Raw genomic sequence first — 20927 nt, forward strand, 5'->3', positions numbered from 1 at the left:
GGGGGCCACTTTTAACCATGCTTTTAAAGGCTTGCTGCACACAAGGCTTCACTCCAACCTGGACGGAGTCCATACTTGTCCCCATTTTTAAAAAAGGCGATCGTAACGACCCGGTCTGTTATAGATCCCTGTCACTTTTGGATTCCCTTGTGAAAGTGGCCAGGCGCGTTATCTTAAATAGATTGCAGATGTGGGCAGATGACACAGGTGTAATCTCGGAGCTACAGTATGGTTTCCGTCAAGGATTAGGTACAGTGGGATGGGGTTTAAACCTAAGTCTCTTATTGGGAAAATATATACAGGCCAAACGGGGGAGCCTTCATTTGTATTTGGTCAATCCGAGTTCAGCCTTCAATCGTGTTAACCACCAGAAGTTTTGGAGTATACAAGAGTCCATGGGGGTGGAAATGCCACTTATTAATTTTTTAAAACATTCTTATCTAGATGCTCGGGCAAGCATCCGCTATGGGAAAATACAGGCGAACTCAGGCACACCTTCCCTGTCAAAAAGGGGGTAAGGCAGGGGTGCCTGTTAGACCCCCTCCTTTTTACCCTCTATATAAATAACTTGGGTGCTACCCTATCGAGGGAATGTCAGGACCTACCCAGTATTGGCAAACGGCCAATCAGAGCATTGTTATACGCTGACGATGCTGTTCTTTTATCTCGCACGCCAATAGGCCTGCTGAAAATTGTTTTGAGCTTTGTGTCCTATATGTCAAGATTAGACCTTAATGTAAACCTCCCTAAAACATTGTCATGAAATGTAGTAAGCCTAACGTTAATTTTTGAGACATCTTAATAAACAATAAAAAACTTGAATTCGCTAATTACTTCTCATATTTGGGAATCATCTTTGAAAGAAGGGGATCATAGATAAAAACCATTAATACTAGAAAATTGCTATTTGCCAAAGCTATGGGAGCCTTGATAAACTTTGCTAGGAAACTAGGAAAGCATCCTATAAACGACTTGCTGACAATATACAAAGCCAAATGCACCTCTATTGCAATGTATGGTGCTGGTATTTGGGGTCCCTACAGAAAGTTAAAAACAGGTTCTGAAACTTAAAATATCTTTTAGCCGGTATAAATAGCACAGCCACGTGCATTTGTCATGCCAAACTGGGATTGTCATACCTATCTGACCTAATCAAAATCCAGCCGATCCTATTATGGCATTAGGTTAGGACAAGTTCTGCAACTGGTCTTAATCAGGATGTGATAAACGATTGTTTGAACTTGCAACGGGTATGTCACATTTCTTGGCTTGAATATGTCAAAAATGTCATGAACGCCCTAGGTTGTCCCATGCATTTTGCTAAACCCGACAGCCTGATCCTTGTCCCAATGAAGGAACTAAAGCTATCATGTATCAATCACCTGAAGACGATTAGATTGTCTACCAACATCTTGAAAACATCTGTCAGAGCAAATCAACTGCTCTTGACCCAACCGGGGATGCAACCCTAATTAACAAAAATATTAGGGAACTATGATAGGCTGCTATTGACCCACTTACTTTTAGGCAGCTTTCATAATATGGTCCCATTCCCTATGTTGAATGACTGGTCACGCTCTCTTTGCCCATGCCCTTGCGATGATATTTCTGTACAGTCTACATTTCATACCATCTTCTTTTGTAAGTTTTATATTTTGATCAGAAAAAGATGGATTCTGCCCATTTTAAAAGTGCAAGGCCTGAGACAATGTCGACCTGCCCTGATCAAGCTCCAACTCTTAGATGAAGAAATTTTTACTAATCATATTGCCAAATATCTGAAAGGGATGGTTAGATACAGGAAAACCATACAAGGCCACCTCTTTTCTTAATTGTTCATGAATTTTATGTATGACATGGTTGTACATATAATTAGCTTGGAGTCCTTTTTTCTTTTAATTTTAACTTACGTCATTTTTAATGAATTGTTAAACTTACATACATGAACTGATGTAGTCTTATTTTTAATGTACTGTGCTTTTATGATTTAGCATTTTAAATTGAATAGAGTATTTTGACTTTGACTTTGATTAACCTATTTAACTTACTAGAGGGAGAGTTCACTATATATTCATCCTTCCTAGGAGGTCTTTTTTTGCTGAGGGAAGACTTCCTCTACAGCATGGGTACTCAATAACTTTCTCTCAGTGGCCGAATTTACAGTGTGGTTTGTCGCCGAGGGCCGCACTGGTGGGGACGGGGTCAGTGGGTGAGGGGGCGGGGCTAGAGAAACAAAAAAACTGTGACCATGAGGTTCAACACAGGTCTCTGCAGCGGACGCCTTCGTCCACTGAGCCAACAGACCCGGCATACACACATCTCCCTCTCTCTCTTTCTCCCTCTCTCTCTCTTTATCTCTGTCTCCCTCCCTCTCTCTATCTCTCTCTCTCTCTCTCTCCCTCCCTTTCTCTCTGTCTCACTCATTCTGACTCCCCCCTCTCTCTCCCTGTCTGTCTCTGTCTGTGTCTGTCTCCCTCCCTCTGTCACCCTCCACCCTCTATCTGTCTCCCTCCGTTTCCCTTTGTCTGTCTCCATCTGTCTGTCACTCTCTGTCTCTGTCCCTCTGTCTCCCTCCCTCTGTCCCCCTCCCTCTGTCTCCCTCTCTCTGTCTCCCTCTCCCTCTGTCTCCCTCCCTCTGTCTCCCTCTCCCTCTGTCTCCCTGCCTCTGTCTCCCTCTGTCTGTCACCCTCTGTCTCCCTCCCTCTGTCTCTGCCCCTCTGTCTGTCTCCCTCTGTCTGTCTCCCTCTGTTTCCCTCTCTCTGTCTCCCTCTCTCTGTCACCCTCTCCCTCTGTCTTCCTCTCCCTCTGTCTCCCTCCCTCTGTCTGTCTCCCTCTGTCTCCCTCTATCCCCTTCTCTCTGTCTCCCTCTCCCTCCCTATGTCTCCCCCTGACTACCTCCTCTGTCTCCCTCTGTCTCTCCCTGTCTAACTCTCTCTGTCTCCCTCTCTCTCTGTCTCCCTCCCTCTGTTTCCCCCTGTCTCCCTCTGTCTCCGTCCCTCTGTCTCCCTCCCTCTGCCTCCCTCTCTCTGTCTCCCTCTCCCTCTGTCTCTCTCAGTCTATCTCTGTCTCCCTCCCTCTGTCTCCCTCCCTCTGTCTGTCTTCCTCTGTCTTTCTCCCTCTGTCTCCCTCTCCCTGTCTCCCTCTCCCCCTCTGTCTCCCCCTGATTCCCTTCCCCTGTGTCCCTCCCTCTCTGTCTCCATCTCTCTGTCTCCCTCTCTCTCTGTCACCCTACCTCTCCCTCCCTCTGTCACCCTCTGTCTCCCTGCCACTCTTTCCCTCCCTCTCCCTCCATCCCTTTCCCTCCCTCCCTCTCCCTCTGTCTCCCTCCCTCCCCCTCCCTCTGTCACCCTCTGTCTCCTCACCCTGCATGTGTGTCAGCCCGGGCTGAGACTGCTTCCCGGCAGACACACAGCTGCACCCCAGTACTTCACAGGTCTTTAAAGACCATTCACTTGTTAATGAGGTATTGTTGTATTTCACCTCTTAGCGCCCCTGCATCTCCACTCTGACTATCTGTTGAAATCGCCGGGCGCCCACAGAGCAGAGTCTCTCAGACTGCAACCGGCCGTGTTTGTAGACACTCTTTAAAAGAAAATAAAAAAACACAGGTACGATGTCTGCAAGGTACGCTGGCCGCCAAGGAAGGCTTGCCGGGCCGCAAGCGCACCGCAGGCCATACTATGAGTACCCATGCTCTACAGGGTATTAAATACTACAAAAAGAGTACTTTCAAAGTGGAGAACTTGATTAATTTGGTTGCACAGCTGGTCTCTATTATTCTGCTAATTTCTTTATTGATTAACCTCAGATTCTCACTGTTCCTGAGTATTCAATCTTGCTTTTGTTGGATTGATACCTCTCCCTTTCCACGGGATAGAGACCGTGAAACTACTGGCTGTAAAATAAGATTTATTTTGAGGCAAAGTAGTGCATGATCACGGCTTTGAATGAACTGTGTAGAGAAACGGCGGAACTTTTTGTAAACGTCACAACTGCTAATAACATAGTCCAATAAGAATAACCCTGTTGGACCTTTCTGAGTACAAGACCCTGGCACATCTCCTTCCGTTCTCCCATTCAAGATTATTCCATTGATTTGTTCCAATAGCATTCCCTCTCTTATCAACCCTAATAGGGACTGGAAAGACAGAAGGTGAAATATAGCAAGATTCTTCAAACTCAGAATTCCTGAATGTGTTTAGGATGGCATTGGAGATTTTTGCATTGAAATCACCCATTAAGAGTATTTGTACGTTGTTGCTAGAGCCAATTGTAGTTTCGATTTGATAAATTATATTTGCAAGCACTATATTATCTTCAGGACTGGGAGGGATATAAATATTTTTAAAAAATAGTGGTTTACCGTAAGCATTATTGTCCAAGTACTTTAGCTTGAGGCACTGCACATTGGGGCCAGTGAGATGGATTATTATAAAATCCAACTCAGCTCTCCTGATAGCTTGATGGTCAGACCTCCCTTTGCATGCTGTCGTCTTGACTTTATGGCAGGGATATTAAAAACAAAATCGTTTTCCAGATCAAAATTGTCCACAATCCATTTTCCCTGCAGGTATATTATTGAGGGATGAATATTCAAGAGACAGGATAGTTTTCAAGGGCTAGTCCCACTATTTATAATGACATTATGATTGGGCTATTGCTAAAAAGGAAGCTTGGCCATCCTACCATGTTTATTTCCCTTCAGATTGCTTGGTAGCCGCAACTAAACATGATCCTTTTGGGTGTTCATTATATAATTTTCATTACGGTTCCAACTGCCAGAAGAACTTAGTCTCTAAGCCTTTTTAAATTATAACTAGGCTACAGGATTGGATTGCCCAAGCCAAAGTGTTGTCCCACTTACAGACAGGATTCAGATCCAACATCAGCACCATAGACCAGATTGTCTAATTCCTGACCGATAATTTGAAGTTAGTAGACATTGACAGGGGGCTGCTGTATGCTGCTTTTGTTGATTTGCAAGCTGAATTCGATCTAGTCCCCAGCGCAAACCTTTGGGTGGCTTTGCACAACACCAGGGTTCCGCATGGACTACTGTCCTTGATCCAGGCATTATATACTGAAAACTCTGTGAGGGTTAGCTGGGGAACTGCCGGGGAATTGACAGAAGATATTCCAATTAGGAGGGTGTTAGACAAGGGTGTATTTTAGCCCCCACACTCTTTCTCTTGTATATAAATGGTTGCATCTCCTATCCTTTAAACTGTGAAAACGACTCCCCAAAGGTGAAGGATTATAAAATTCATGCTCTTCTTTTTTTAGATGACACTTTGTTGCTATCAAAGTCCCCCTGTGATCTGTCCATTCTCTTGGATAAATTGAACAATTTTTGTCTAGACCACGGCCTGGAAATTAACAAATACAAAACAAAGTATATGGTCTTCAGTAATATGAGGAAAATACCCAAGATTAAGGTACTCATGGGGGCTTGGGCAATCCAATCCCGTAGCCTAGATACAATTTAGAAAGGCTTAGAGACTATAAGCACTTCTGGCAATTGGTCAAACACAATGGCAATTGAGATTTATCTATCCGAGAATACTATATCATCCCAAAATCCTGGGTGATTCACTTCTCAAAACTTTATGAGGAGTCAAGAGGGGGAGATGGGTTAATAGAGACCCTGCCATCCCTTCTTATAGATTTTCCTGGAGAGGAGGTTAAGCCATTCACTCTAAAAGTAACTCTTGGTTTGGATAGAATTCCAGCAGATTTATTCAAGAACGAACAACAGAACTGGGGACCCTATATAAATTCTTTGTCAAATGCACTGATAGCTGGTGCACCAATCCCAAGGAGGGAGCAGAAATTAGCCTGATTTACAAAAAGGGTGATAAATCTACACTAGGAAATTATAGACCAATACGTCTAATAGACATTATTCAAAAAGTCTGCAATATAGTGCAATCAGTTAGTCTAGAGAGCATCTAGGGAGTATGTAGACACGCGACTAGGAGAACGGGGATCTTCTCATCATTCATTGCAGGTCTCGCAAAATTGAGTAACACTATTACAACAGCTTGTAAAATATTAGAGAAGAAGGACCTACTGATTTCCTAGTCATTAAACAGCCAAAACCAAGCTCGTCTGTAAAGAGCTTGGGGATCAAACTGGATGACGATCTGTCAATGGCCCCTCAGATCTCTGTGGTTGTGGGAAGTTGCACGAACATCATTAGGCAACTGCGGAAGTTAACCCCTGTTCTCTCACAATCCATGATGCGATCAATAGTAACGGCCACCATCATCTCCAGAATTGATTACGGGAATGCCCTGTACCTTGGCTTACCGAAAACTCTGACCAGTAGACTCCAGGTCATAATGAATGACGCTGCCCGGTTGATTTTCAGATTACCGAGGAGATCTAAAGCTACTCCCCTACTACAAAGCTTGCACTGGCTCCCCATCAAAGAAAGAGTGGAATTTAAGAACTTATGCACGGCCCATAGGGCAATCTATGGGAAAGCCCCAACTTACATCAAAGATCGTCTGCAACTTTATTGCCCCACGAGAACACTTCGATCCTCAGACTCCCAACTACTGGTCTGCCCCCGCTACAGGCTAGTGACCAAGGGAGGGAGAGCCTTCTCAGTGCTAGTCCCTCAGTTATGGAACAGATTGCCGGAGGCACTGCGTCGGGAAGGGAACCTACTACGATTCAGGAAGAACCTAAAAACATTCTTGTTCAGAAAAAGCATGAGCACAGTATAATCCAGCTCCCATTTTGCTAAGTTATTGTTACTACCATCTTTCCTGGCGCTTAGAGGCCTGTAGGTGATTAGGCGCGCTATAAAATCCCATTAACAATAACAATAACAATCTTTTATCACTTAACTCTGGTTGTAAACTGTATTTCAATTATCCACCAGAGCTGATAGTTCCAGCTACATTAGTTGCTTCAAAGTACACTGCCTGTGGTTAGTGCTTCTGTTTTGCTTTTCTGTATATCCCCAAACTTCTAGATGCCTAAGAATGGTACTTGTGGGATCCAGAAAAAAGGAAACTTCAGAAGAACATCAGTATTAACTCTTTGAAACTGAGAGTTCAAGCCCCAACTCATAACAGGATGAAGAGAGTGCAGCCTTGGCAAACCCCTGATGGCAGTGGCAGTCCCCGAGCTCCGGGGGGGCACCCTCGGCATATTCATCCATGCCAAATGCCACGCAGTTGGGCATTTTGTTCATATCACTGCAAGGCCCCAAATTTGTGTCATTAATTCAGCTACTTGAGAGCTATGAACTGACACACTCAGTGCTTTTTAAGCTGCACTCAGGCTGATTTTAGATAGGTCCTGGCATTCCCAACTGGAGCCAATTTTCGAGGTGCTGTCACTTGGCACTTGTCATCTTTATTACATTACAATTTGACACTGCTAGAGAGAGGTACGTGCACAGATCATGTAATGTGTATAGTCAGTAAATCACATATCCTGCTGCTTAGCAAAGAGATACGAGTGGATTTCTGTTTTGGAGCTATAAAGTATGCGAAGTGTAGTGCGTCAACCAGGGTGACACTAGAAAAGACTTTTCATTTATCCAAGTCGGTTTTCTATCAGGTTAACTAGGTAAAGTAACAAGAGGGCACAGACTTGCCAGTTTATTGCGATTCCATTTACAAATGATTGTCTTGTGTGTAAAGTAGCACCGAGTCACTGCAGTGATGTCAACTGCACTAAATTAACAGATAATGGTTACGGCGCACAGTTAGGGAGCTGAAGTTGTGCTGGTGACAAATGCAGTGTTCCTGATGTTGCAACCTGAAATTCCAAAAAGGTAGACGTAGCCTTTTCTCTTGCCAAAGTTTGCAAAACGTGTACCATAGATGTGCCAATTATAGCATCTGTTATTTTCTGTGCTTAGAAATGACGTGTGCTATATATTTATTGCTATTGTTTCTATAATGAAAGCAAAGAGTTTGATACATGGACCATTTTCCTGATAGTGGACTGCTTCTTGTGTTTAAGAATAGATACACCATATGTATATGCAAAAAACTTTATGACTCAGATCAGATCGAAATGGTAGTGATCCAGCCATTACATTAATGTGTTTCCAGCTTTCACTCGAGGCCTAATTTAGAGCAACATCCTGTTTTTGTAAGGCTCTAAATATAAGATATTTGCTAATTGAGGTTGATAATTTTCTCATTCACTTCCTGTGCCAGAGTTAAAAGGGTAGCTACTAACATTATATTCAGCTGCATTCAATAGAAGCCACATGATTTGTTGATAGCACTGGTCAGTATTTAGAAAGTCAGACAAAATACAATGTTCACAAGGAACTTATTTGATCAATAAATGTAATGAATAAGGTGAGGTGTGTTACGTCCTTTTTTCTAAATAAATATTGTAGTTTGGAATAGAGAGTTATGTTATTCTCACTCTGCTACTATATTGAATCAATATAGAATCAAAACAAGTTTTAAAAATGAAACCCACATACAAATCAATTAATCTCAAGCCCACTTCAGCCGAAAATGGGCGTAACTTTTATTTTGCCAACAAACATAAGAAAAGAGTAAAGCACTTACTGTGTATTCACACTATATACAAGATAAAAAGTGATCCAAGTGACGTTTTTGCCCCCGGATAGTAACCAAAACCAACAGCGACATATTATACAGTGACTAATAAAAAAGAAGAAGCAGTTGGTTATTGGAATAAACTGAGAGGTCCCTTATGGAATCAATTTACGAATCCACTCAATATGATTTTTTGGTGTCCTGGCACGCTCCCTTTATGAAGTTGACGACGCTTCAACTCTCTCGCGTTACGGGGTCTCTTCAGGACAAGGGATTCTGGGTACTGCAATGGCACAATGTATTAAAATGACGAAGGCTGAAAGTGAGCAGTGCAAAGGAAGATAACCGGAAAAGGGCTAACCCCAGACAATAGTGAACCATATTTTACTGACAGAACGGCTGAAAGCTATTGGCCTGGGAGGCAAGGCCCTTTCGATTTTAACATCTTTTTTATCAGATAGGTCTCAGATAGTGCAACTAGGCGATTTTAAATCCTCACCTTTTACATTGCCCTGTGGGGTGCCTCAGGGCTCCTCTCTGAGCCCCACACTTTTTAATATTTATGTGTCAGAACTTGCACCCCTGATTAGAAGTTTTAACATGATTCTGACCTTGTACGCAGATGATACTCAACTGGTTATTTCAACCATTGATAAGGAGGTCAATCATGCTAGAAATCTGCACAATTGTATGGTTGCCTTGAGTTCCTGGATGAGCGAACACTGTTTGAATCTCAATTCGAGTAAAACCAATGTCGTGCTTTTTGGTAAACTAGCCCCTCTGTGGTCCCCAGTATGATGGCCAAGCGTCCTGGGCCCTCCTCCTACGCCTGTAGTGAAAGCTAAAAATTTGGGGGTCATAATCGATGAGAAGCTGAATTTGAAATCCCAAGTCTCTAAGGTGGTGTCATCTGCATCCCTCGCCATTAGAACAGTGTACAAAATCCTTCCATTTGTTCCAGAAAGCGCAAGAAAAACGGTTTTAACCTGCCTTGTGTTTACCAAACTTGATTTCCATGAGGTGGACCTAGCAATGATTAGTATTTTTTCTGAAAAGGCTGCCAGACCCGACGGCCTTCCTGGAGATCTGCTTTTGCACGATCCGAAGCCCTGGGCCCATTTTATCTTATTTTTGATGAACCTAAAAGCTAGGGGGTCTACAGTCCATGATTGATGGAAAGGCGCGGAGGTTGTCCCAATTTACAAAAAGATAAATAGGGAGGACCCTGCCAACTACAGGCCGATTAGTTTAATCGACGTGATCCAGAAGGTGGTTGGCAGGGTGCTCCTTATGAGGTTAACGTCCTGGATGGAGGACGGGAACATCCTTTCCCGTTATCAAGCAGGCTTCAGGCAAAAGGTGGGCACAATGGACCAGGTCTTAAGATTTTTTATGATCCACTGGAAAGCAGTGGTGATTGTGAAAGGCAGTTTGTATTTGGCCTTTATAGATCTGAAGACCGCATTCGATCTTGTACCACGCGAAAAGCTCTGGCAGGTCCTGCATGAATTGGGCATTTCCCCTCAAATTCTTGATTTTATAAAACGTTTGCATGAGGACAACTATGCCAGAATCAGGTGGGGCTCACAGGGTCAGCTGACTGAGAGGGTCGTGGTGAATAGGGGGGTGCGCCAGGGATGCGTGCTGGCCCCTACTCTGTTCTCTTTATTCATGAATGGGGTGGTAGACCATCTTAGAGAGGAACCAGCAGACGCTCCAATCCTGGCAGGGGAGAAAACCCCAACCCTCTTATTCGCCGACGATACCCTCGTGATCTCTAAATCTCCGGGAGGTCTCCAAAAACTTCCAACTAGGTTTAGCCTTTTTTGTAACTCGCGGGGACTGATAATAAATACAAACAAAACAAAGTTAATGACAATCAACCCATCAAAACGTTTCAGAAACGGCATTACCCTGTACGATATTGCACTAGACACCGCCGAGTCCTTTGACTATCTGGGAATCCGGGTCTCCAAAGGTATGAAATGGAGTTCCCATTTAGCAAAAATGCTCTTAAGCCACAAGCGGGTCTCTGGAGCCATTGTAAGGGAAAAACACCTCTCTGTAAGTAGGCCAGTCGCCACGGCCCTCGTGGTCTATGATGGCAAATCACTACCCTCGGCCGTATACGGGGCCGAACTTTGGGGCTTTGAGAATACTACCGAACTTGCTAGATCCGAAAACACGTTTTTTAGAGATCTTGTCTCCCTCCCAATTTCCACCTCACTGAAGCCCCTATTTTATGATATGGGAAGACGTCCCATTCAGGACATTGCACGCCTTCGCCCCCTACTCTTTTGGGTTCGCATAAGAAGGATCCCAGAGCTGTCCAACTACGCTGCTGCTCTCAGCGAATTGATAACAGCGGACACAGGGAACAGGATCAAATGGATCACCAATCTTAGGCAGCTTTTAATTGACATAGGATTTGGGGAGGCTTGGGCCAGCCAGATTCCGCCATCCAAGCAGGACCTAAAAAGTGCCTACTGGCAATGGGTACAGGCAGAAGAGACACGCAATCCTAAAATGGGGAAACTCACTGAGTTGTTTTTTTTTAGCACAAATCCATCCGAAAACTAGAACCCTTTCTTGATTTCATCCAAAGACCTAAGGACATGGCGCTCTACTTGAAGATGAGACTAGGGATTCTCCCGCTCAATGAGGTGACAGAAGCCTGGGACCGGTGCAACTCACCATCTGCACCCTGTCCAGGCTGTGTAGCTCCTAATGAGTCTATTTCCCATTTTTTCTTCGCGTGCCCAGCCTACAGGATGGCTAGAGACAAATGGCTCAAACCAGTCTGTAAAAAGCTAGGCTCCAAGAACTATCGTGTCACACTACGCATCTTAAAAACTGACACCTCCTCTCTTACTATGGTTTGTGGTGTGGCCAAATATCTGGGATGTACATGGATAATAAGAACTAACCTTCTAGCTAAAATCAGTAGTGCGGCAGACTCCACGCATGCTACATGATGAATCTGCTCTGAATATTTTCACCCATGGTTTTAATGAAATCCTTTGTATATATTCTTTTTAATTGTAGATGTATGATGTATAGTATGATCTATTTCTTTTATGCGATGCTACACGTTTTTTAACAAATTATTAATTTTAGATGTATATGCTTTTATGATATTTTTTTATCGAATAAAGCTTACTACTGATTACTGATTATCCAAACTTGATTATTGTAATACCTTTTGTATTAATTTACAGTCTAGTCAACTTAGAAGACTGCAGTTAGCGCAGAAGGCTGCTGCCAGAGCGGTACTTAATGTCCCCAAACACCAGTCCATTAGGGCTGGAATACAAATGCTGCACTGGCTGCCAGTTGCTCATCGTGTAAAATGTAAAGCCTTGTGTTTAACACATAATGTTTTCCACAAGTTGGCCCATGTTTTCTTTGGCAGATTTTTAACTGGTATTCGCCTTCTAGTCAACTTCGTTTGGTTACTGCCTTCCTAATGCCTACGTACAGAATCAGGAAACCAAATGGGGTGGCAGGAGTTTGTCATAGCACCATTAGTCTCTGGAATTCCCTCCCGCTTACTCTTAGAAAGATACCTTCTTTGATGGAGTTTAGGAAAAACCTTAAAACATGGCTATTTAAGAACTAAGCTTTTTGTGCAGGATGCGGTCCACAAGCGCCTAGACACCTATGGGTAGTAGTGCGCTATAGAAATTGTGATAACATTAACATTATTCATTACAAATGAGTTCCTTGTGAACATTGTATTTTGGCTGACTAGCTATATCCAGTTCACAGGGACATATGGGTTGCGCTTGTTTGTTTAAAGAGTATTTAGAAAGAGCACTGACATGTATAAGAAAAAAACTGGATTCTGACTTTGTCCCAGAATGTTGTTAGTCAGGTAACTGACTTTGCATTAGTATTTAATTTATGTTGGCACTGTTATTTGTTATAGCTAGATCTTATTGATTTTATTGCAAGAGAGAAACAGTACAAAAAAGCAAGTGTACATCACATACACATTACAATTCTAGTCAGCTGAAAGCTGTTTAAGAAGGTTCTATACTACTACATTCCAAAAATGAGGATTTGTTTTTACTTTTCTCACTATAGGAATATAGCTGTTGTACTCACTATAAAGTGTCACACAGGTGTATTGAAATGTCACACACAAGTGCACTAAAAACATGGAAATGTCACTGAAGCAAAATGAAACCTTTGCAACTATACACAGTACGGTGGCTAGGTCTGGGTCTGGATACATAGAATTAGTGTAATGGGGGGACTCTGGGAGCTTGCCGCATAGAGTGCTCCCTTTTCAGAACTGTAACAATAGTTATAGTCTGTAAAGGGTGTATTCTGGTTGTCTGGCCCAACACTCAATTTATCTGCCTTCACGCTGCCCTCAGCAAAGTTATTTTTGTATATATTGTGTGTCATTTCTGAATTATTCCATCTAAGGGTTCTACCCTCCCGAACTGCACCCATAGGTCTACATACACTCATAATACCATGCATCAGATGGAAGATCAGAGGCGTCTCCTCCATTTGAGCGGTGGAGCATTGCCCCACAAGCTTCATACCTGCCCAATAAAATTGTAATAACGTTTATTTATTACCAATTTATTTTTCAGCAACCTGTCCCGAACTAATTGTCAGGACAGGGCAGGGCCGGCGTTGACAAGTGGCAGCAGCAGAGAGCTGTGCGCTTTAAAATGCACGTCTCTTTGGCCCGCCATCTTGAGATGGAAAGCCAAACATGCACATTTTAAAGTTCTCTAACCCAGCTGTCTTAGATAACTGTTTTAGAGAAAGCACAGGCCTCCAGTGCTCTTAGGACCGCTGAGAGAGCCTGCTCTAGCCAATACTGGTGCTGCTTTAACCTCTTCTATGCTCATGACGAGCTCAGCTCGTCATGAGGCACAGCGCAGCTGCACTCATGATGAGCTCAGTTTGTCACGGCCGTTGGAACGTTGCACCACGGGATAATTACCCCACTGTGCTGAACGTTCGAAAAATGGGTGTGGTTGTGACGAGCTCTGCTCGTCATGAGTGCAGCTGCACTGTGCCTCATGACGAGCTGAGCTCGTCACAAGCACAGCGGCTCCGCGTGCGGCCCCACTCCCCCCGCACCGCAGGGGGAAAACACCCCGCAGCGGAGGGGTTAATTCCGTGATGGCAGTGCCAGGTTTAGGTAGTGCAGTTTCCTGCATCGGGAGCTTCCTGGAAGACACCTGATGGAGGAAGAGGTTGCACTGTGAAAGAAAGTGATTTTATTTTGTACCTCATCTCCCCTGCTCATCACCCTCGGTAAAAGTCAGCCACCACTGTGGAAGACCAAGAACCTTTATCTTCCTGGGCTTCGTAAAACATAGTGGATGTGACGCCCCCGGTCAGCGTTCTGAGATGTCCTTTGATTTTTTTAAGCATTTTTCTAAAAAATATAAACAACCACCCAGAAGTCATAGTTTTGGTTATTGTTTCAGCCACGCACAAAATGATGTGCTCCCACTTTATGCTCTAAGTTCTAAGACAATGAAGCCTAGCATAGATAAGACGTGCCTCTGATCAAACATTCTTCCGAATTAGAGTGTGCATGCATCCTTGATTTGGTTTAACTGACTAGTACGAAAATGAAATTTGAACCAACTAAATTGTGCAAAAAATTATATTTTGAACTGTGCCTAAGAGGTAAAAGACGGCACCATCAACAATGACATTTTGTACAAACAAGTGCAAAGCTATGTAATTGGAACAGTGGTCTTTTTTGACACATTTGTGATGATTGTTAGTATGTATGGAATCATAATCAGACTGGAATTTGCTTTTTCAACTAATGTTGAATTTTAACTCAGTATTTATGGGCTTGGTGTCTAACATGAACACATATAAGCATACACACACATTTAGCTTTTCTGATGTTCGTTTTCAAGTAAGGTTATTTTTTTCAAAGCGGAGAAAGCAGTTTATGCTGTCATTTGCTGTCATCTGCACTCGCAAGTAATACAAACTCTTTTGATCCTTCCCTGGGCCGAAGAAAATGGCTCCTTATTTGTCGGTGTTCTTGATTTCACGCAGGAGCTGCAAGATGGCATCGGACGGCAGCAAGCTGTCGTCAGGGCGCTGAATGTAACGGGCGAAGAGATCACCGAGCAGTGCTCGGCATCAGATGCCAGGTCCATACAGGATAAGCTGGGCGACGTGAATTTAAGGTGGCAGGAGGTTTGCAGACAAGTGACCGAGCGCAAGAAAAGGTAAGGTTACTGGCAAAGCTGGCATTTCTGAACTTTGAATTATTTTGTCATTTGAAGCCTTCCTCTACTGCGAACTTTTCTTTGCTGAGGCATATCTCTAGCAGTAGCACTCAACAAAATAGAAGGGGGTTCCCAGTCGGGGTTTTTTGATTAAGAGCAGGCCGAAGGGGTAAAGCAGTACAAAAAAATAGCACAAAACCTTGCCCAGATCATATATAAAGGTCCTACAGGAGGATCCTACAATTCAAAAACGGGTGACAGAGGGTAGTATTAGAGCCAAATACACATACGGACCTTTTACATTTTCTTTATTTGTCAACCATTTGGTCAATAACATTTTTCTAAAGTTTTCAAATCATTATGTAGATAAAAAAGACATTACATTTATAATATACAATATCAAAGAAAACAAGGGTCCCACACACACCACACTATTCAAGACTCAATCCACATTCATATCCTTTCCACTATCTTTCACTCATACTTCCTTTCATACATCACAGGCAAGAAGGTACATCAATGCCGATGAAAGCAATCAAGATGGACACGGTTGCAATGACAAAAGCACAAGGTGGGGCAGACATGAGGTCATCTGGTTCAGATGAAGATATGCCACCAACTGGAAATACGCCCTCTCTAGTACTCCTCTCAAAAGACTTCAAGGGCACTTTACAGCCATTTTCTTGCTGTGAATTTATTTGATTATGATTGCTACACCTGACCTAAAGCATAATTTGGTCATTTGGTATTGTTGTGTTTGAAACAATGAATCACATTCCGGACTTTTTAAGAGATGTGAAGAAGCGTTAGAATTAACCACTTATCTTTGACCCGCTTCAGATACAAGCAGTTCTATAAGCAGATGTGTCTATTACCTTGTACCATGCACAGCTGATATAGTACGTTCTTCGTAAGGCTTTCATGACCAAATAGAACATGTATCGCACTCTCAAAGACATATGGAAAAACTCTCACTTTCTACATCAGAATGTCGTTATATATATATACACATACATACACATATACACATACATACACATATATATATATATATATATATGCACATACATACACACACACATACATATATATATATATTCACTGAAAAAACCATAGGTTATAGACCATATATAGTTAGGAATTAGCATTTACAAAACCTTATTTTACTCACACAAAACCATTGAAATTCCATATATAGTTAGTTGCACTAACTATATATCGCGCACCCGCAATCCACTGCTGATGATGTCACATATTACATCATTCATGACATGGTCAGTGACATCACTGATGACATCACTGATGACATCTCAAATGACATCACTGATGACATCACTGATGACAACATCCAGTGACTGTATGTTTCTATAAAGTTAAAATATGTCTTACATATTGAAGAATGAGTAGATGTATAAGTGTCTGGACGAAGGATTTAGTAGGTGCATGACTGAATGTATGAGTGAGTGCATGGGTTAGTGACTAAACTGTCTTAATTTGTGCATCATTACGTCTTTTGTTCTGTAAACTGCTGCATGTGTTGATCAGTAGCTATATGACTAACTATATGGGTTATTGATTGATTGTCCAAGTATTTGTATGGGAGACTGAGTGTATGTGTGGCTGGCTGGGAGATGTGTGACTCTGTGCAGATCAATGTGTTCTTGTATCAATGATTGTATAAGAGAGTAAGTATGTGTTAGTATATGTTTGAAAATGTAAGGTACTCTATGTTTAACTGTATAGATTAGAAAATGGAAGTGTGATTGATTCTTTACAGGACTGACTAGGTGTGTGAGTAACTCCATGGATGAGTGGCAGAGTGTGAGTGTCTGTATAGGTGTATGAGTGCATATGATAGTGTTGTAAAGATGAGTGATTGTATGTATAAATGATTGTATGGGTGAATGAGTGAATGTGTGTGTAGACGTAGGAATCAGTGAGGGCGTATGTAGTAACTAGTATTGGTGTGTCAATGGTTTAAAAAATTATATTCTGTATTTAACACTGGGTGTAACAGAGATTATATGAAAGTGTGAGGAGATGCATTGTATTGTCACATGAATGATATCATCAGTGATGTGACCATTGATGTCAAATGAGATGTCATCAGTGATGTCATCAGTGATGTCATTTGAGATGTCATCAGTGATGTCATCAGTGATGTCATTTGAGATGTTATCAGTGATGTCATTTGAGATGTCATCAGTGATGTCATCAGTGATGTCATTTGAGATGTCATCAGTGATGTCATCAGTGATGTCACTGACCATGTCATGAATGATGTAATATGTGACATCATCAGCAGTGGATTGCGGGTGCGCGATATATAGTTAGTGCAACTAACTATATATGGAATTTCAATGGTTTTGTGTGAGTAAAATAAGGTTTTGTAAATGCTAATTCCTAACTATATATGGTCTATAACCTATGGTTTTTTCAGTGAATTTTCAAGGTTTTGTAAATGCTAATTCCTAACTATATATGGTCTATAACCTATGGTTTTTTCAGTGAATTTCATTGGTTTTTTAACAGCTAATATCTGTAGCTGTAAAATGTATTCTTCTTTAAATCCAAAAATATATTTTATATGTTTATGAATAATTTTTTTTTTAAATATTTTTTTTTCTTCGTTCCCGCTTCGCGAATCGGGAAGCTTCCCGTTAGCTGACCTTGATGCCGCGAAATAGACCGCGAGCCGGTAAACGTTTCTTTACTGCAACTGCCGCGTTAGAAAACAACATCGTGACGCCTCCCGTCCGCATGACGTTTCACGTTGTCGCGTGATACGTCATATGACGTGCTACGTTAGCGAACTGGTACGCGAAGCGAGTCGCAAAGCGCAGGTTTCTGGAAGCAAACCGGGAGGCCCTGCAAAGCGCTTAACGTAAACACAGCAGGTCATGTGACTTGGTAATAACACTTTTCATTGGTTCATTTCACTTTTGGTTTCCTAATGATGTAAGACTAGGTCATATAATCTAAAATGAACACTTTTCATTGGTTGAGAACTCTTGTTTTTCCCAAATGATGAAAATCCCTCCTTCTTTCCTCACTCTGACTTTCATCATTGTGAGAGAAAGACCCTTTGTGATCACTGAGCAATGGCTTCTTTAGTAGCTTCAGCTGGTGCTTCCCCACCACCTCCAACACATCCAAGGAAGAGTGGACCACCTGCTCAAGTTATAATTCAACAAGAAGAGGAAGAAGAGGAACAGGACGACGAGCACGAAGAGAGGCAGTTTTTGCCTGAGGAGCCCAGGACGTCTCACCGGAAAGAAAACTTCATTTGGCAATTTTTTAAAATTCCCAAAGGTCAGAAAAAAGTAAATGCAAGATACGTAACTTGCCTTATATGTCAAGATAGACTGTCCAGAGGGACCGAGAAAAAATACAGTTTCGGAAACTACACAATGCATCGCCATATGACTAGGTGGCATCCTAACAACTACAGTGCTGCACAGTTTCGGAACGACCTAGATAATCTCCCTATTATGGCCAGAAGATCTGTTGTACCGGAAGTAACGGGACCAGAGGGCAGGGAGATAGTGCCAAATATACAAATGAGATTTGGTGAAGTAAAACACGTCTGCGTACATTGCGATGGATTCATTTGCTACGGAGATAGAAGCATCACTCTGATCAACAGAGCTATTGACTATCATATGCAAGTTTGTACGAAACGCCCAAAATAATAAATACTTTTTTTTTGTTTTGTTGCTCCTGTTGAGCCCTTTACAATGAATCGTTTTCATTGCCCCCTCCAAGAAAAACCCAAAAAAATATAAAACTGTTCAGAAAAATTCAAAAAAAGTAAAAAAATGTTCAGAAAAATAATAAAAAAAATATAAAACAACAAAAACAATAAAAAAAAAGTTCTTTTCAGAACTACCTCCCCGTTATTAAAAAATTGGTACAATATTTGGAACTGTGCCAACCTCTATTTCTCTCAGTTCGCTTCCCAGTTCGCTCGCCGGTATGCGAACCGGAAGCGAACCAAAAACAGTAAGTATAAGGGAAGGAAACAGACACTTATGTTAAAAGAAAGACAGCTATAGGGGAGTAAACTAGAGATACTATTACCCGTAATCCACTGCTGATGATGTCACATATTACATCATTCATGACATGCTCAGTGACATCATCAGCAGAGGATTGCGGGTTTTTTGGCAACGTGCCTTATCCACGGTTTAATAACGCTGCCTTTTGCTTTATATAAGTTTTCAAATTGTATGAAATATATACCAATAGGTCGTTATGAACCTTTAGGTAGTGCTTTTCTTCATGAGGTCTGGTCGCTTCCATACACATACAGATGTTTCAAAGATGATCAAGAAGTTTATCTGAATGGAGAGGAATGCACTGAGACGCCAGATCATTCACTAATGTGTAGGCACATACAGTTACACGGTTCATGCAACAAACACCGACCAAATATGGCTTGCGTGTTGCAAGGCACGCCAGTTCCTGCTATCATCCCCACGTTCAAGTTGTTGGAAAATGGTAGTTATTGATGCTCAATAATGAAGATTGTTCTGGGTTAATTAAAAGTATTCCTTTTATCGTAACAGTAAGTGAACGGGTTATTTGCTGCAGAAATGTTCTATTTCCTCCCACACATGAACATAGGGAGTTTTCAATCTCGCCACAAATACCAACCTTGGGAGCAGATTTCAACGGCATGGCAAGAATAAGAACTCTTTTGTCTCAGAGAGAGGTGGCCTTGAGTTCGGCCCGTGAAACTTTCGTGCTTCACATAGCGAACACCCGTACAGAGGTGCAGACCCTTTTAAATACTGATTCGCCTTTGCATTTCAGCGACATGGTTCGGACTATCTTTAACGCATCCTCCACAAAGGCCCTGGCGCACTTTTTTAAAGTTGTTACCAGTGGTCTCGTGACTTCATTTGAGAAAATCTTTGGAGTCATCCCTGCTTTCTTTCATTCTATTTTTTCCACTCTGCTTCGTGGATTGCCATTTTTACTTGCATTACCAGCGGACGCTCTTGTGCTTTTTTACATTTTTAAATATGGATGTCCCTCCTGTGCAACCTCCCGCCCTGCAGCTGCTGACACTGTTCCGCAATCGCATGCTAGAATATTATGGCACAATGCCGTTGGCGATATTAAGCACGGCATATGGATTATCTTTTCGATTCTCCTACTTCACCTGTGTCCAGCCTGTATTTCACTGCCTGACCTGTGATTTCGATTGGGCCATTGATTTGTGTCTCTGCGGACCGGTTTCTCCTGACGTTGACTTTAATCAGCTGATGACTCCTATCATTACTCACGAGTTGGTTTGTCCTGGCGAAAGGATTATGGCTGTGGCATTGATGCATGGACTAATTGGTCCCTGGAATTTACTGGCGGCAACACAGTCTTTCTTGGAACAGAGCTTTCTTGAAAACCCACCGAGCTGTCCTCTGATGGTGATAGAGGATCCGGTGCTGGGAGAGCACGTATGTTCTTTTCCGCTTTTAAATTGGATGGCTGAACTCTTTTCGGATGAAGACGGTGACTTCCTATTGGAGGCTGTTGCAGCTTATTTTGCATACACAGTTATGTCATAGACCTTTTTCATTTTTTATATGCTGAGTACTAGCATTTCATTGACAATTCATTGACTTATTTGTCAAGTTTTTATTATTTAGCTTGCCTATTGGCTTAAGACTCGATAAAGTACTTGGCTGTTTTATTTTTCTTTAGCATTAAATTTTCCTAGTTTTTAATATTTTACCTTGCGGACCGTCCACATATAAAGTTGCAATCTGCTCTCATGAGATGGCACTTCTATTATCTTATTCAGTTCGTTTCCGGATCATGGGGAGGTGTCATCTAGGTCCTGGATATCTTTACACCGTGTTAAGTTAGCATGGGCTCATTACCGGTTTAAACGCCATTTTTCCTTTTTTGCAACTTCTGCACACGACACTTAGTTGTTGCTTTAGCTTTCAACCTAATAGTTCATCGTGATTTACATGAGAATAATATGTTATTGCTCTACTATCTGCTTTACTTGTTAAACTATATCTGTACAGCGAGTGCTGAAGTTTCAAGAACAACACGATACAGAATTGTTATGAGGTCTGATCTCCACGACTTCATACTCATAACATAAGTGCAGCTTCTGCCAATTCTGGGCATGAGGCGGGTTTTATAT

General features: G+C 42.1%; 1 protein-coding gene across 7 annotated transcripts in view; it reads left to right on the top strand.

Annotated features, from left to right (window-relative positions):
• DMD (dystrophin) overlaps positions 1 to 20927 on the top strand; it is a 6826337-nt gene that overhangs the window by 3523704 nt on the left and 3281706 nt on the right. For all 7 annotated transcript variants that reach the window (XM_078657819.1, XM_078657824.1, XM_078657821.1 and 4 more), the window contains exon 45: positions 14592 to 14767. In XM_078657819.1, the coding sequence (XP_078513945.1) occupies positions 14592 to 14767 (176 nt within the window). The remainder of the gene's footprint in view (positions 1 to 14591; positions 14768 to 20927) is intronic.

The sequence above is a fragment of the Lissotriton helveticus genome, chromosome 8 (assembly GCF_964261635.1).
Source record: "Lissotriton helveticus chromosome 8, aLisHel1.1, whole genome shotgun sequence".
NCBI lineage: Eukaryota > Metazoa > Chordata > Amphibia > Caudata > Salamandridae > Lissotriton > Lissotriton helveticus.